Raw genomic sequence first — 18,473 nt, 5'->3', positions numbered from 1 at the left:
ATAGATGGTTTTTTTCTAATTGAACTGCTTCCAGGTTCACAATTTTTCTAAAGGAAAGCATCTGAGTTCCTTTCTCCTTCTGAGTAGTGATCATATATTACTTAAATTAACAAAATGTGACTCTAAGATACTAAGTGCTAAAAGAATGTTATCAAACCTCACCAGTCAAAATTGTGCTGAGCCTGCAGAATGAAAACTTAGTAAAATTAGACTGAATATAAATAATTATAAATAAATATTACATAGGTTATTTGTGAAATAGATAATCTCTAAGATCTGTGGCATATCAGATCCACAGATCTACCTGGTGCTATTAGAATATTCTTTATTTAATAGAACATTTTAGAAAATACTGGGCTGTGAACAAAGGATCTTTATTTTGAGCTCATATTAATCTCAGGAGATAAAATTTACCTTCTACTTATCTTAAGCAAAAAGATTTCCAACTTCTCAAAGCATTGATGCTTCACAGCAGGACCAGTTAATAGAAAGGGAAGAGAGAAGTTGAGAGTAAGTTTTTTTATGAATATGTACACGCAAAGAAGGGAAGGAAGAACACTGTCCCTAAATAAGGGCACGACAAAACATGAGAGGGTCAGTACAGAGCCTGAAACAAATGTCTTAACTTTTATTGTCTATGGCCTTGTGGAGAGATTTTTCTTGGGATTAGAAATAGATAAGCCAATAGGGCCTAAGAATCTAAAACTTGAGGAATAAAGACTACTTGTTTGAAAGCATTTGGTAAGGTTTTGTTTTAAAAAATGCATATGTACATTAACATAGTTTGCAAAATATACTTTCTCAGCTTACAGTGTAACCATGTTTAGGACAAGAACTGAAAACTAACTCCTCCATATAATTTCCATTACTCCCCATATATTTTTCTAAAAGAAAACTTTTTCCCTGTGTCTTAAAAATTTCTAGAAATTTCTTCTCTGTAGAAATACATTAGCACATAAGGAATATTCAGATAAGAGAAGACAGCATTTTAAAGGTAAACAGAACAACAGTATTATTATGACAAAAGTATCAGAAAAAAAATCTATATGGTTTGTTTACTTTACTCAATCTTTGCTATGACAATCTCCTAGAAGACAGAAACCTTAGTGCCTACTAAGTGTTTAATAAATGTTTAACTAAATATAGCACCCTAAAATAATCAGTATAGCTAACAGTTTTTAGCCCATCTAAAACTGAATTGTACCTGTTTGTAAAGTTATAAGCTGGTTTTTTATTATGCAGATTGTCTGCATTGTTTTACCTTGGATAGAGGGCCAAAGTTCATAAGTAATTTATTTTCTGTGGTTAGAGGGTGATGAAGAAGACGAAGCTAATAAAATTGAGGCCTTACATAAGAGAAGGAATCTACTTGCTGCCTTCAGCAAACTTATCATCTACGATATTGTTGACATGCATGCAGCTGCAGACATCTTTAAACACTACATGAAGGTATAGTTTTACAGTCTTTTTTTAAATGGGATATTTATTTATTAAGATAGTAGTTTCATATTCTTATTTTTCTCCTTCCACTTTAGTAGCAGAGAAGTTTGCAATTAAACATGAAAGAATGATGAATAAGCTAAAATTGACAGCTCCTACCTAAATATTATTGATGATTTTCTGATATATTTAAAATTCCTCTCTTTTATATACGAGCTTTTTATCACTCTATACTATTATATCAGTTCCATAAAGTAGGAGTTGCTTACATTTATATGAAAGAATGCCTTTTTATTTGCATGAGGCCATGGACTCTTACGGAAGAAAGCTAACTCTCTTCCCTATGAAATCTCTTCAGATACATTTATAAGTATGCCTACTACTGTGTTGCCAGGCACTCAAGTTACAAAGATTTTTAAATTCCTACTCCAAAGTGGTCTAAAGCTGGAAATAGTCAAGTAATTAGACAATTGCATTTATACAGTATAACAGAGGTACGTATAGGGGTTCCTGGAAATACATAAAACAGATACCCCGCTCTTAAGAAATATGAGGGCTAATGAAAACTGCTTAGAAGTGCCTTCTGAACTAAGTCTGAGACGATAAGCATAAATTAGCCAGTCAAGCAAAAAAGTAGTAGGAGGACTTTTAGGCAGATCGGACTTCGTGTACAAAGCAATGAATTGTTTGGGGGAAATGCAAGTAATTTGATATAGTAACATAGATTGCTTATGAGAATGGAGCCAGAGGTAAGATTTAAAGAAACTGACAGGGTAGACCTTATATGCTGTGTGAGAACTTGGGATTTTTTTCCTGAGGGAGGTAAAGAGATGTTGAAAGGTTTTATACCATTCTTTATATGACAGGATTTTGATAGGTAGTTGCCTTCCTGGCTGCTCTCCTTTCCAGAAGCTGCATTTTGTTTCTGAACCACAAAAAAAGCAGTGCTCAAAAATCTTTGATATAGCCTAAGAGGCACACTTCTCAGTTTATGTATTTTGGCCTTGTTCTTATGTCAGACACAGTATTTTATTTTGCCCATGTTCAATATTGTGTATTCCATTGATTCACATGTTTATGTCCAATTCTAGTTATGACATAGTAACTAAGTCATCATATTTTGCTAAACAACTGCAGTGTGATGAGCACTGTGTTAGTAGCCAGGGATTTAAATAAGACATGATTTCTGTACTAAGGAGGTTACAGATTAACAGAGAAACTGAAATGTAAACATAATATAACATGCTAATAATGAATAGCTGCCTGTGTTCTATGCCATTTATATTTGAGACACTGTTCTAAAGCTTTTATATTATCTTTGTTGATTACAGTAACTCTGTGAGTTAGGAAATAATATCATCATTTACAGATAAGGGAATTAAGGCTCAGAGAGGTTAAATAACTTTCGAAGATCCACACAACTTTTTTAAATTATTTATTTATTTATTTACTTACTTACAGACTGCGTCAGGTCTTAGTTGCAGCATGCAGGATCTTTCGTTGCAGCGCGTGGGTTCTTCATTGCAGTATGCAGGCTTCTCTCTAGTTGTGGCACGCGGGCTCCAGAGTGCACTGGCTCAGTGGTTGCGGTGCAAGGGCTCCAGAGTGCATGGGCTCTGCAGTTGCGGCACGCAGGCTCTCTAGTTGTGGCACGTGGGCTCAGTAGTTGCAGTGCGCGGGCTTAGTTGTCCCGCGGCATGTGGGATCTTAGTTCCCTGACCAGGGATCGAACTGGTGTCCCTTGCATTGCAAGACCAATTTTAACCACTGGACCACCAGGGAAGTCCCCACACAACTATTAAAGTAGCAAAAACTGGCACTCGATTTTAGGTTTGCCTAGCTTCAAAGCTTAGCTCTTTCCACTAAACCATAAAGCCTCATCATGATTACTGTAGAGATAGATGTATAAATTACAAAGCAAGCACAAATAGAGACTTAAGTGAGCAACCAGACAAGGCTTCCAAAAGTAATGTCGAAACGGGGTTTGGTTAGATAAATATGAGCTTAATATGGTTTTCCTTGTCATCCCTTAGCAATACTGTCTTGGTTTCAAGAAATAAGCTTTATCATCCTTAGCAATTTTTACACTCCTCTGTTCTTTCTAGGCTTTAATCTTTTTGTGAATATTTTAATAGTTGTTTGCTATTCTTTATTATACATCCTTGTCTATTTGGCTTTTTGCCTCATTTCTCTATGTGATCATTAAAAATCTGAATTTATTGTTGATCTACCTGTCGAACCACTTTAGTGTTCTCATATATCTTTCTCTTTTTATCTGCATTGAGATAATTTTTAATTGCACTGAAAGGATGATTCTTTCAAGACATTTCCCCTTTTTTTTTGCACTTCACATCATGGAAGAATACCCATCTTCTTGAAGATTATAAAAATCCAGTTGTCAAGCTAATATACTCACTTCTTTACATAGGTTATAGGTTTTATGCTCTAGCTTGGAAGTAACATCCAGATTTAATGGTCTCAAAGTTTTTCCTAATTATTTACTCACAAGGAAAACTCTTTAAATCCTGTATCCAAAAACTGAATTATAAAGAAATTAGTTGAATTTTTCTTAATCACTGTTGAAGAAATCAGTGTTTTTATTTTTTATAATGGTAAAATATAGACATGTTATGGGGGATAGTGAGTGCACAAAAGTATTCAGTGAAAACTTAAATCTGTTACTGTAATCTGCCCTTCCCCTTATTTAGGCCTACTCCCCAGAAGTAAGCAAGAAATTTTAACTGTTTTGATTTTAGCTCTTTAAGATGTTTCTGTCAGAGTTCTGTTTCTTGATTTGTCACCTTTTAAATCTATTGAATCCATGTTGTAAAGAATGAGGAATTTTGCTCACCTATATCACTTCTTCTCCTCTTGGAATTACCAATTTTTTAGTTTAATTATTATTATTTCATAATTTTAAATATCAAATGTGTATTCCTTTAACTTTAGACAATATATTTTAGCTCTCATTAGGTTTTTAGGATGAAAAATTAAACACCTCTGTACTCACCTTTCCATTTCTTTCATCAGCCTATTTATCTCATTAAATATCAACAGTTTTTTTTTTTTTTCCAACAGTTTTAAAACTATATTTTTTTCTTTTTCTCACAGTATTACAATGACTATGGTGATATTATTAAGGAAACACTGAGTAAAACCAGGCAGATTGATAAAATTCAGTGTGCCAAGACCCTCATTCTCAGTTTACAACAGGTAAGAAATTTGAAGGGAAAGAGATGAAGAGTAGAATTAATATTATTGAGCACTTCCATGTGCTTATTATTGTGTGCTAGGTATCTTACCTCATTTAAATTAGGTCATTGCATTAATACATTACTATGGATACTTTCTGGTACAAAGATGTGTTATGTGTATTTTCTTTAGGAAGACAGTCCTATAGTTCACATTTCAAATAGATGAAATCCTAAGGTGATCTATTCTTAGACCAGATGAAATGCCAAATTGGATATTTTATAAGTAATCATTTTTAAAGAAAAAATTTTTAAATACATTTTTAAAGTATTTAATAAGGGAAGGGGCAACAATAGTATCCAAAGAAGAAAATACATCACATGTATTGCCTAAATAAGATTTCTAGTAAATGCCTAGTATTAACGTAGAGATGGGAGAGTTGGGGATGGCTGTAGGTATGTATGTATATATTTAGCCTATGATAAAGGTCAGTGGGGAAAGGATCGGGCCTATTCAATAGGTGATAGCCCTACATAACATGCACCCAAAATAACTACTAGGTGGATTACATATACATGTTAAAAATTAAAAGTTTATAAGAAAATAAAAGGATATTTTTATGTCCTGGAGTAGGGAAGTCCTCAAGGAAAGAAGCCACAATGTAAAAAATTGATTATATATATATACTTACACAGATTTATACATCAACCAGCACTCTGAACAAAATTTAAAAAACAGTGACAGATTGTGGGAAAATATTTTTAATCATACATAGCAAATCCTACAAATCAGTAACAAAAGTAAATAAATCCCATAGAAAAGTGAGCAAATGAAAAGCCACTTTTCAGAAGAGGAAAATTTAAAAAGCAGTAAACACATGAAAAGAGGCATAACTTAATTAATAATTAATATAATACAGATTGAAACAAGGAGACATTTATCACTGCCAAATAGACTGGCATGAATTAAAATGATAGATAATACCAGTGATTGCTAAAGATGTGGCAAGAAAAGGTCCCTTGTGAAAGCAGTTGCTCTTACCTTCTTGGAATATAATTTTGCAGTATATTTCAAAATTTAAGGTATACATTCCTTTTAAACCAGTACTTTTGCTACTTAGGTATCTACATAGATACATGCTGGTGTGCACAAAAACGTATATGTGAAAGATGTTGTACTGCAACAGTTTGTGTAATATTGCAAAACTGGAAATAGTCTAAATGTCCATCAACAGAGGAATGGTTAAATATACTGATACTCTGAAGTAGCTAAACGATTTTTAAGACAAAATATTAAGTGACAAATAGCAAGTTTCAGGATAAAATATATCGTACAGTACCATTTATGTAAAAGTTAAAACTTTATATATGTAATATATTAATGTGTCTAAATTAGTCACTTTATGTATTAATGTGTCTAAATTAGTCACATTTCAGACTTTAACTTTGATTATCTTTGGAGAGAAGAATGATCTAATGGGAAAGAGAAAAGAGAACTTTGATATTCGTACAGTGAAATATATTCTTTGTAATTTATTTTAAATGTAAATTTTAAAGTTTAAGGCTATTGTGTATAATTATCTGTGAAAACATTTTAAAGTTTAAGAATTTATTAACAATTATCTATGTATAAATTTGAAAATCTCTGGAAGAACTGCTGTTTCTAGTCATGGCAGAGTAAGTAGTTTAAGCTGGTCTATTGCTAAAGAAACCTAAAATGGTAGACAACATAATTAATAGAAGATAAGAGCTATTTCCGTGAAATGGTGTGATTAAAGTGTATTGAGAGATTGGGAGATGAGGAAGAAAACAAATGTAAACAATACTCAGGATCTTTGTGTAAAGAGAATGAGAAAAACGTGTTGGTAACTGGCAGAGGAGATGGAATTAAGAAGTTAGGGTTGTTTGCTTGATTTTTAAGGTGCATGCATCTAACAGAGAGGGAATAGTTAATGGATTCAGGAGAAAGCAATAGCTCAGGACCAAACCACTAAGTAGGTAAAGGACAGGGAGATTCAGTACATAAGCAGGGAGTGGCTTTAGATGAAAGCTTGGGTTATCCGTCTCTCATAATAGAAGGGAAGGCAGATAATCTAAGTGTCTGACTTCAATGACAGAATGATGATTGCTTTTATATTCTTTAGTACTCCAGAGTTTTGTTTCTGTTATTTTGATACAATATATGTAATGTCTATGTAATTATAAAACCTCTTCACTCAGTTTAAGAACTTTCTTGTATATTTTGTTTTATTGGGTGGGAAAAATCACCCCATATATCTTAATGGTCTTCTTTTACATAATGTTCTTGTCAAAAAACAAAGTTCTGAACCCTGTATTTCATATATTACCATTCCTGTGAAAACAACAAAAAGAATACATAGATGTTTATGAATACGTAGTATATTTTTGTAAACATATTTCCTTTTCCCAACCCAAAATGTGTTCCTTTTTGGTAAAAGAGAAATTTGGTTTGCATTTAATCACACAACTAGCATGAAAATGAGCTCAAGAAATAGTAGATGACTTGGAGAACGGGAACAGTGGTGGCTACTGTTAGTACAAGGAAGGAAATATATATTTTATCATATGGCTTTTAAATATTTTTAAATTATATTACTTATTCTAACAATAAATAAATATTTCTTAACTATAGGTTTTTTCCTCTTTTTTTTTTTTTCTTTCTACCAGTTGTTTAATGAACTTGTTCAAGAGCAAGGTCCCAACCTAGATAGGACATCTGCCCATGTAAGTGGCATTAAAGAATTGGCACGTCGCTTTGCCCTTACATTCGGATTGGACCAGATCAAGACACGAGAAGCAGTTGCCACGCTTCACAAGTGAGTGAGCTAAATAAACACTCTGTTATATACAGTCTGGTTTACTGGAATTTACCAGAAACAACTATTATATGACCAATTTTTAAAGTGACAAATGTTGGAATTTTCAAGTTATGAGAACTTTAGAGGTTGTCTAATCTAGTGATTCTCAACCAGGAGGGTATTTTTAATTTGAAAAATAGTTACTTACTTCACACATTTTTTCATCTTATAAAGTATAGAAAGGAAAGTTTAACAGGATGTTCTTATCTGGTCTATTGGTGAGAAAGTGTTGTGGGAGACATAGGTTTAAAAGCACTGTGCAACTTCATTTCATAATGGAAAACTGAATGACAAAAAATTTTAAGTATCTTACAAAAACTCAGACACCTGCTTGGTACCATGACCAGCTCTAAGAACCAAATTTTCTAACAATCTCAGTATCTTTCCAGGGTATTCTGTTATCTCTAAAAGCTATACAGGAATTTAGCTTTGTGGGTATTTAGCTATTTCTTATTATTTTTCCCAGTATAAGTTGTGAAATACATGTTCACAATATAAGTTGTTTTCCACTGTAAGTAATAAAATTAAATATTATTATGCAACTATGTCATACAAATTAACATTATTTTACCATTTGAATTTGTCAGATTTTACTACCTTCAGTGATGATTTTGCTGCCTTCCCAACTATTTTTGAAATTCTAGCCCATTGAAGAACTATACTAGCTATTTGGAAGAATAAGACAATATTTTCTTTTATTTCAGGGATGGCATAGAATTTGCCTTTAAATACCAAAATCAGAAAGGACAAGAATATCCACCTCCTAATCTGGCTTTCCTAGAAGTACTAAGTGAATTTTCATCTAAGCTTCTTCGACAAGACAAAAAGACTGTGTAAGTTGCATGTTACAGGACAAGTGGCTTTTATCATGACACCATTATAATTTTAAATGTTTAATTTTTGAAAAAAATCATCTAGATATAATTACTCTTGGTAACTTAGGCTCTGATAGGTTGTTTTAGGGCAGCGGTCCCCAACCTTTTTGGCACCAGGGACCCGTTTCGTGGAAGACAGTTTTTCTATGGATGGGGGGTAGGGGTGGGGAATGGTTCAGGTGGTAATGTGAGCTATGGGGAGCGGCAGATGAAGCTTTGCTTGCTCACCCGCTGCGCACCTCCTGCTGTGCGTCCTGGTTCCTAACAGACTCTGGGGGTTGGGGACCCCTATTTTAGGGGACTATAATTTTCTTTCAAACTTTTATATAGTTTTTCTTTGATTATTTACCTTTCAGTACCCTAGAATTTGCAAGTGGAAATGATCTCTTATTCTCTAATTCAAAGATCTATGAACACTGGCTTAACTATTGTGGAAAACTTTCTTCTTTCCTTTTATATTAATTATATTTTAGTTTTATTTTGTTTTTGACTGGTTTCAAGAAGATTGAAGGTCCATTTCGCTTATAGTTTTCTTTAGGATGCTGTTCAAGTCTTCTATTTTCTTTTGTTCATTTGTTCTATCCATTACTGTAAGTGGGGTATTAAAGTCTCCAACAATTTTTACTGAATTGTTATTTCTCCTTTCAGTTCTCAGTTTTCGCTTCATGTGTATTTTGGGGCTCTGTTGTTAGTTGTATATATGTTTATAATTGTTATGTCTTCTGGTGGATTGACTCTTACTTATCACTATAAAATGTTCTCCTCTGTCCCTAGTAATTTTTCTCTTAAAGTCTATTTTGTCTGATACTAGTGTAACCACTCCAGCTCTATTTTAGTTACTATTTGCATGGTATAGCTTTCTTTCCATCCTTTCACTTTCTGTCTTTTTGCCCTTGAATCTAAAGTGTGTTTCTTGTAGACTGCATATACAGGCATACCTCAGAGATATTGCAGGTTCACTTCCAGACCACCACAAGAAAGTAAATATTGTAATAGGTAAAGCAAGTCACCGAATTTTTTGGTGTCTCGGTGCATAGAAAAGTTATATTTACACTCCACTGTAGTCTGTTAAGTGTGCAATGGCATGATGTCTTAGAAACAGTGTCGATACCTTAATTAAAAACTACTTTATTGCTTAAAAATGCTAACCATCATCTTGACAATGCAGAGTTACTGCAAACCTTCAATTTGTATAAAATGTAGTATCTGCAAAGCACAGTAAAGCAAAGCACAATAAAATGAGGCATGCCTGTAGTTAGATCATGTTTTTTCTTTTGAAACAATCTCTGCCATAATAATTTCTATTTTTTATATGTCTGTGCCTTTGTTTTTCCCTCTTTTATTGCCTTCTTTTATATTAAATGGCTATTTTCTAGTGTAACATTTTAATTCCTTCAGAGATCTTTAATTATATTTTTTAGTTATTTTCATAGTTGTGGGTATGAAATACCATCTGCTATCATTTCCTTACTAATACATCTTTGCTGTCACACACTTTTTTTGTGTACATTGTCAAATACACATTTCTATGTTATTGTTCCAGTGACAGAGCAATGCATAGTTTTATACAATTTCTTTTTAAAATCAGTGAAAAGGACAAAAGATAAGTATATATGCAATTATATTGTCCTTTATGACTACCTGGTAATTACCTTTCAGCACTCTGTTTTTTCCTGTAAATTCAGATTACTCTCTGATTTGTTTTTAGCCTGAAGAACTTCCTTTAGTATTTCTTGTAAAGCAAGTAAGCCAGCAACAAATTCTCTAAGCTTTTGTTCACCTGAGAGTGTTTTTATTTCATCTTTAGCTTTGAAATACAGTTTTCTAGATACAAGATTTTGGGTTGATAGCGTTTTACTTTCAGCACATTGACTGTGTTATCCTGCTTCCTTCTGGCCTTTACTGTGTCTGATGAGAAGTCAGCTTTTGGGGCTTCCCTGGTGGCACAGTGGTTGAGAGTCCGCCTGCCGATGAAGGGGACACGGGTTCGTGTCCCAGTCCAGGAAGATCCCACATGCCGTGGAGCGGCTGGGCCCGTGAGCCATGGCCTCTGAGCCTGCACGTCCGGAGCCTGTGCTCTGCAACGGGAGAGGCCACAACAGTGAGAGGCCCACGTACCACAAAAAAACAAAACAAAACAAAAAAAAGAAGTCAGCTTTTAAACTTATTGGGAGTTCCCTTGTGTGTAATGAGTTACTTTTCTCTTACTATTGATACTTTTCAAGATTTTTTAATCTTTGGCATTCATCATTTTCACTGCAATACATCTGGTTGTGGATCTCTTTGCATCTATCCTGCTTGGACTTTGTTGAGCTTTGAAAATGTGTAGATTCATGTTTTTCATCAAATTTGAAAGTGATTAGCCATATTTCTTCAAATTTATTTCTACACCTTTCTTCTCCTGGTACTCCCATTATACATGTCAGTGTACTTAATGAATCCCACATTTCTCTCAGGCACTGTTCATTTTTCTTCATTTTTTTTTTCTCTCTGCTCTTCAGATTACATAATCTCTATTGATACGTGTTCAAGATTACTGATTTCTTTTCTGCCAGCTCAGATCTGTTGAGCACCTTTAGTGACTTTTAAATTTCCATTGTTGTACTGCAGAATTTCCATTTGATTCTTTTTCTTATATTTCTATCTTCTTATTCATGTTCTCTATTTAATGAGAGATAGTGTTATTATACTTTTAATTCTTTAGACATGGTTTTCTTTAGTTCTTTGAACATATGTATAATAATTGCTTTGCAGTTGTGGGCCAAGTTTCTATTGCTTGGGGGTTTTTTCCTACATATGGATTACATTTCCCTGTTTCTTTGTCTCATAATTTTTTGTTGCAAACTGACCATTTTAGATAATGTATTGCATATGTGATACATTGTAAAATAATAATTTAGCTACTCTTGATATTCATTCTTCATCCTCCTAGAGATAGATGTTGTTGGTTGCTTGGTCATTTATTTGGAGTAACAAACTCTGTGAGGTCTGTTCTCTTGCAGTATGCAGCCTCTGCTGTCCCTACTCAGATCTTTTTTTCCCTTGTTTTTTATTATTTAGCCTGTGTCAGCCCCTTATTAATCAAAGGTTGTGCTTAAACCTCCTTAGCAAGTTAGATTTTTACTGTTGGATGTGGGTGTGGCTTTTGAAAGCTGCTATCACAGTTCAGGGTGTTTACTTTGCCCCATGGTCAGCCAGGGGACTGGCAGCTTAGAAGGTCCCTCACTGATTGCTCCTGAGAAGGGCAGTCTTGGGCCATGTAGAGTCTTCCAGACTGACAGGAAAACATGTGATTTAATTTATTTATGTTATTTATTTTAACTTTAATTTTTTAGAGCAGTTTTAGGTTCATAGCAAAAATGAGGAGAAGGTACAGAGAGTTGCCATCCCATAGACCCCCTGCCTCTACATGTGCAAAGCCTCCCCCACTATCAACAACCATCACCAAACAGGTTGTTTTGCTGGGGAGAGGGTATGCCAAGCTCCTCACGCCACCATTCTAGAAATCCTGCCCTGGTTTGAACACTTTAAAAGAAAATTCAATAACCTTTTTTGCCAGACTTCTGATTTTTATTTTAAACATTGGTATTTAAAAACAAAGAAAGGAGTAAAGGAAGAAATACACATACACCCTTAGTAATACATTTGCTTGTTTAAAAGTATTCCTGAGGGGCTTCCCTGGTGGCGCAGTGGTTGGGAGTCCGCCTGCCGATGCAGGGGGCACGGGTTCGTGCCCCGGTCCGGGAGGATCCCACATGCCGCGGAGCGGCTGGGCCCGTGAGCCATGGCCACTGAGCCTGCGCGTCTGGAGCCTGTGCTCCGCAGCGGGAGAGGCCACAACAGTAAGCGGCCCGTGTACCGCAAAAAAAAAAAAAAAAAAAAAGTATTCCAGGAATTTGTGAAGCAAAACCTTAAATTCTCAATCCCTCTCTTTCTAAAGGTAACCACTGTTAATAGTTTAATGTGTGTCCTTAAGGATTTTTTATAACCTTCAGAGAGAGAGAGCCTCAGGTTATGAAAAAAAAATTAAATAAGTGATGCATGAACTGCTTCCATAAAAATGACTGCTTCTTTTGTGTTTCTAGTCACTCATACCTAGAAAAATTCCTAACGGAACAGATGATGGAAAGGAGGGAGGATGTATGGCTTCCACTCATCTCCTATAGAAATTCATTAGTCACTGGAGGTGAAGATGATAGAATGTCTGTGAACAGTGGAAGCAGCAGCAAAACCTCCTCAGTAAGGAATAAGAAAGGACGACCTCCACTTCACAAAAAACGAGTAGAAGGTAAGTGTGCCTTTATACTATGAGGCAAATAGTGTTCCTGATAGTATCAAGAAAAATAAAGTGGTAAATAATCCATTGAAGCAAGATAATACTGTTAAGCACATTATTTCCTTGTATGTTTCATATACACTGAGAGGTTCAGCCACAAAGGTTGTGACAGACAAAACAGGACAGAAGCGGGTCAAGGAAAAAGAGCTTGAAAAAGCATTGAACACAGAGGAAGATAGGCACAGAGAAAAAGAGGAGACAGGAAGGTTTATAAAACTGATCCCCTTACCATAGATCTCTAATACATTAAAATTTAAAATAAGACAGTCATAATGTTATTCTATCAAAATGCATCCTAATATAGGAGAGATTTTGGTAAGTTGAGGATGGAACTCTGCAGCACAATGAATATACCAGAACAACTTTCCATTTCCACCACTTGGTTGGATAATTTATTTTTGTATATTAAAATAGTGATGGCCAGATCTGGTTTTTTAACCCTCATAGGCTATGGGGAACAGGGAGTTGAACTGTCATGAAAATGTGATCAATAATAGATATTCCTATATCCAAAAAGACTAAAGATTGCTTTATTAAACAAAACATTAGTCTTAAACTAAGAAAACTCAAAGTAAAAATGCTTATTTTCCCAAATAATCTTGCTCCATCTCCATGCTTCTCCTAATAGAATCTCTCCAAAGCAAGAGAGGACAGTGATCTGCATCACGCTGTGTTGCCCCTGTTCACAGCCTTCTGTTTAGTACCTCTGCTGCTAAAAAATAGTGACTCCTCAAAGACTTTGCTGAGACCTGCAGCAAAATTAATTAGAATTTAAGTCTAATGTTTCTTTCATCATTGGGGAGGCAGTATTAACTATTGATGAAGAGCACAAACTCTTAAATTCAGAGTTCTAGAATTCAGACCTGGCTTTCTCGTTTTTCAGCTGTGTAACCTTTGAGCATGTTACTGAACCTCTCTAAGCCTCAATCACTGATCAGATGAAGGATGATCTGAGTATCTGTCCTGTTAGCTATTGTGAATATTAAATTAGATACTTCCCCAAAAAACTTAGCGCACACACAGTGATTACTTAGCACAGTGCTTGGCACATAGGCAGCATTTGATAAATGTTAGCTGCTGTTGTCGTCATATAGTAATGCCCCTTTTCTTGCATCAGTCAGTAGATTAGGCTGAATGTATATTTTGAAGAGAATAAAAGATTTGAAAATATTTACAGACTTGATGGTAAAGTTTAAGATTACCTTTCAAGTTTAAAATCTTTTGGGGCTTAAAATCTTTTTGGCCCAGAAAATGAAAATACAGAACCCTGTTGTTATAGTATAAGATCCTGAACTGTTCTCTAAAGAATGATGCCAGTCATTTCCTTTCGGAAATGTCTTCTAGAGCAGCCTTTTTATCAGGGCACCCCACATCTATTCCTCTATCTGTATTTTTTTTCTGCTCATAGCTTTTCTTAGATGTAATGGTCATCTTAGCCAGAGTTCATCAAGTCCTTGCTATACCAAGAATGTGTTTTACGTGCATTACATCACTTAATCATTTATTTGACTAATATTTGTAAAGCACTTAGGTCAGTCCCTGGCACATAATAAATGCTGTATAGATGTTTTATAAATCAGTTCTGAGTTCAACAGTATTATCCAGGTTTTACACAGAAGAAACCAAAGGCTTAGAGAATTTAGATAACCATTTATCTATACATTAATGGAGCAGTTAGTATTATCATCCTCAGGACGGAGAAGCATATACAGACCAGATAACCTAATTTGGTAATCATTAAATTGCAAAAAAGAAAACTTGCTCCGTATCAGTTTCAAATTTACCAAGTAACTAAGGTAAGTTACATGTCCAGAATCCTTAAGCAACAGAGTTTCATCTGTTTGGAATGAAGATGAGAGAGCTTAGCAAGAAGTGTTTTCATTGAGGAATCTTGAGGGTTAGGAGGATCTCTTCAAGAAGAGTGAGTTCTTCCTGAAGTTACTCTTTTATTCAGTAAGTCTTTACCAAGCACCTTCCTAAGAACTGTACTAGATGCTGGAGATTGGGTATTAATTCCCAGTGAAGAAAGGGAGACAGAGAAGCAGGCAATTTCAGTTCAGCGTGGTGAGTGCTCTGATGGGCCAAAAAGGTTCTTTGGAAACATACAGGGAGTGACCAAACTCATAATGAATCAGGGAAAATTTTTCTGGAAAGGATGACATGTAGTAGAAAGCTGAAAGATGGTTTACCAGGTTAAGAACCTAAATGAGACCATTCCTATGATCATAAAATGTTAAGTGCAGCAGAGAATAAAAGTTTTGAATTAAATGTTGAATGAAAAGTGGTATGAATAAAAGAAGATGTAACATATCTTTGCTGAAGAGATTCAGTAGTGAGCTTCAGATCAGTGGAATGACCTTAACCAGACAATAGGTAGGTATTTCCAGGAACAGAAAAGCCTATCCAGAACATACATGGGTCTGACAAAATTTTAGAAACTGGAGAATACACTGAGAGAGAGAGAATGCTTGATGGCAAAGGAGGAGCCTCACATGCACATGTCTCTGAGACTTATTGGGGGAGGAAAAACAATGGGATTCATACTACATTTTGTGATTAAAATTCTTCAGAAGGAAACACATAGCAGTAATACTATTTTTTAAGTCTTCCCACATCAAGAAAATGCAGTTGACCTAGAACAGTGGGGTGAGGGGGAGCATTAGGGGCACCAGCCACCTATGGAGTTGAAAATCCATATCTAACTTTACAGTCCATGTACTTGATTCTGTATCCGTGGATTCAGCCAACTGTGGATCGTGTAGTACTGGAGTACATACTTATTTTTAAAAATCTGAGTTTAAGTGGACCCATGCTGTTCAAACCGTATTGTTCAAAGGTCAACTGTAATTTAGAATTTTATAGGTAGAACTTTATGTAGCATTTTATCAGGATTTAGATATGCAAATAATGCTATAAATAGTAATTTAATCTGTTCAAATCTTTATAAATGATCTTTAGAAGAAGGAAAAAATAGTGCCTGGTCTCTTGAAGAAACTTAAATCTAATTACAGAGATAACATATACACATGACAGATCACCTGCCAATGCAGGACAGTGTATAATTGAGCCCTAAGTGAGCAAGAATGATTTTGTTTCCTCTTGAAGCTAAAAAAGAATGGTAAGTGGGGGCTGAGTGGGGTGATCAGAGAAGACTTCTCTAAAGAGGTAGAAGTTAGAGGCATGAAATCAGTGAGTCCCTCAATCCAGCCCCGCAAGTATAACCTGGCCAAAGAGTTTCTCTGGTGACCAGTGCCTAATTGTGTAACAGGATTTGCTGATTTCTCAGTAAAGGCCAGCCAGATTTTAAGTGCTGCTGCCTGGGGCCCCTCTAAGACCCAGTAAATAGGCCTTTTATTGCTTGAGCAAAAGGAAGGTTAGAGGGGTCTCTCTGGCTGGCCACATTCTTCCCCTTCTGTAGGGATGGAGGGACTTGGAAGAGATGATAATGTAGGATAGCTAACATTTGATGTTTACATACATTACCTTATTTAAGCCTTACAACTCAATGAGGTCAGTTACCAATATCCCCTTTTGTATATGAGCAGACTGAATTTTGGAAATTTAATAGCTTATACAAAGTCACACAAGTGAGTGGTGTAACTGGAATTCAAACCTAGGCAGTCTACTCCAGAGCCATGCTCTTTAAATCTGTGCTATAACTTCTACCAGAGTTCATTCCACCCATGACACTCTGTGACACTCATTAACTGGAATTTTACAGATGAAAGTCTGGATAATACGTGGCTGAACAGGACTGACACCATGATTCAGACTCCTGGCCCCCTGCCAGCACCACAGCTCACTTCCACTGTTCTGCGAGAGAATAGCCGGCCCATGGGAGAGCAGATTCAGGAGCCTGAGTCTGAACATGGTTCTGAACCTGACTTTTTACACAAGTAAGTAGTAAAAAAATTGTTTTCTTGGCATAAAACCTGCAACTGTTAAAGTAAGAAAAATTATTTCATCTGAGCATATTGTTTTCTCAGTTAATGAGAAAACAAAACCACAGAGTTTAAATAACTTATATTAGAAGATGTATAATAAGTCTGCAAACACTTGTGGATCTCAGTTCCTTCAAGTCCAGAGACCTATAGATGCATGGTGTCTTACTAAGTGCTGATTTCATTTGGAGTTTACAGATTCATTGGGCAGGTCTGTTTCTTCTCAGAGATTTGCCAAGAACACATGCAGGTTTACTTCCTTGGCGAGAGAGCCTAGAAGAGTCTCTGCTAAGGTTGTTCCTAGTCTGAACCCCAAATAGACTATTACTTTTATCAGCCATTTAATTAATAGTACTTTGTCTTGGTTTATATTTTAAACTTGAACTGTTCATAGATTAAGAATTGTTAAAGCAGTGATAAATTCTGAGAATAGCGGTCCTTTCTGTAGGATAATCAAGCTCTTACCTTTTTTTTACCTCACTAGTGATTAAACTGTTTTCTAGTACCACGGCTCTGAAAATCTTGGAAAAGGCAGGGTGATGGCATGACTTTTGCTTTGAAAACCTTAACTTTTTGTTATTTGCCATTCAACTTTGAAAGTCTGTAAGCTCCTCACTTGTGTTTCTGTTCATATTAGAGTAATGCTGTGAATTACTCTGATGGATAAGAGAGAATTCTCACTAGAACTCAACAAACTTAGCAGGTTGAAAATAGAAAGGGGCAGTGTTACAAGAATTCAGATCCTGGGTTTTCATAAGGAATCTTTGCTCTGAAGATCTGCCTTCTTCAAAGCTGAAAGGATCATCTTTGTCAGCCACTGCATAACTGGGCCATCTTAGAGGGTAGTTTGCCTTATGACCAGCACTCCCACTCCATTTCCTACTGGGGGAGGGGGTGTATCCTCCGTATTGGAGCCTTGCTTCCCTGACCTTACCATGTCAGTCCCTCCTGGCTGTGGTCTGTCGTCTTTTTCCTGCTACAGATTTATAGGTTGAATCAGGGTGGCAGCCTAACATGATATAAAGACAGCTGCTTCGAGAGAACTTTATGCGGCAGATTTTAGCTACCAAAAATTGTTCAAGTTTCCATCCCAAGAGTCATGTTGATTTTATGCAAGTGTCCACGTGCCAGTAAGGATAGAGTACAGGTGATTTGGCTCAGCATGTACCTGAGTCCAAACTTCCTCAGAAGGACTGAGAAAAAATGTGATCTACCCTCCCTTGTTCAGCTCTGGAGAGCTCTGAGCCACGAAGCCAGCATCATTCCTGTCCCTTCGAGGACTGAGTGTGCAGCTAGGAACACTTGTAAGTAGGGCAGCAGCTGGATACAGAAGTGTGAGAAGTGCTCTTGTTTAGCAGGGATTTGGGGAAAGAAGCTGGCACCTGTTGGGGAGGAAAAAGTTTTCCTCAACCTTCTTAGGGGCCCTGGCTGGGTCTAAAGATTTAACTGACAAAGACAGATTAACAGGAGAAAAGCATACAAATTTTATTAAATTTTTACATGTACATGGGAGCCTTCACAAGAGAATGAAGACCTAAAGAAGTGACCAGAGCCAGGAAGCTTTTAAGCCCTTTAGACAAAGAAAATTGTGAAGAAATGACAAGACAAACAAGTTTGGACTGGGGTAGTCCAACTAGGGCTAGGTAGTCCTCATCTTAACTAGGAAGATAAGCATTTGTTTAACAGGATTTGTTTGCACGTGCCTCTGCTGCCATCTCTGGGCTGATAAGAGTCTGTCTCCAGTAAAAGGAGAATTTATTTCCTGCCTTTAGGCAGAAAAGGGGGAACTTTTTCTGTGTTTTACTACTTGT

The 18,473-nt window shown here is 35.9% G+C and overlaps 1 protein-coding gene across 1 annotated transcript in view; it reads left to right on the top strand.

Moving 5' to 3' along the window:
- STAG1 (stromal antigen 1) overlaps positions 1-18,473 on the top strand; it is a 444,727-nt gene that overhangs the window by 421,470 nt on the left and 4,784 nt on the right. Inside the window, exons 25-30 of the mRNA XM_032629925.1 lie at positions 1,310-1,449; positions 4,552-4,653; positions 7,320-7,468; positions 8,215-8,343; positions 12,471-12,673; positions 16,443-16,617. Coding sequence (XP_032485816.1) covers positions 1,310-1,449; positions 4,552-4,653; positions 7,320-7,468; positions 8,215-8,343; positions 12,471-12,673; positions 16,443-16,617 — 898 coding nt within the window. The remainder of the gene's footprint in view (positions 1-1,309; positions 1,450-4,551; positions 4,654-7,319; positions 7,469-8,214; positions 8,344-12,470; positions 12,674-16,442; positions 16,618-18,473) is intronic.

This window comes from Phocoena sinus, chromosome 4 (assembly GCF_008692025.1).
Source record: "Phocoena sinus isolate mPhoSin1 chromosome 4, mPhoSin1.pri, whole genome shotgun sequence".
NCBI classification, from domain to species: Eukaryota; Metazoa; Chordata; class Mammalia; order Artiodactyla; family Phocoenidae; genus Phocoena; species Phocoena sinus.
The sequence above is the reverse complement of the archived record's forward strand: the minus strand, read 5'-3'. Positions and strand labels throughout refer to the sequence as shown.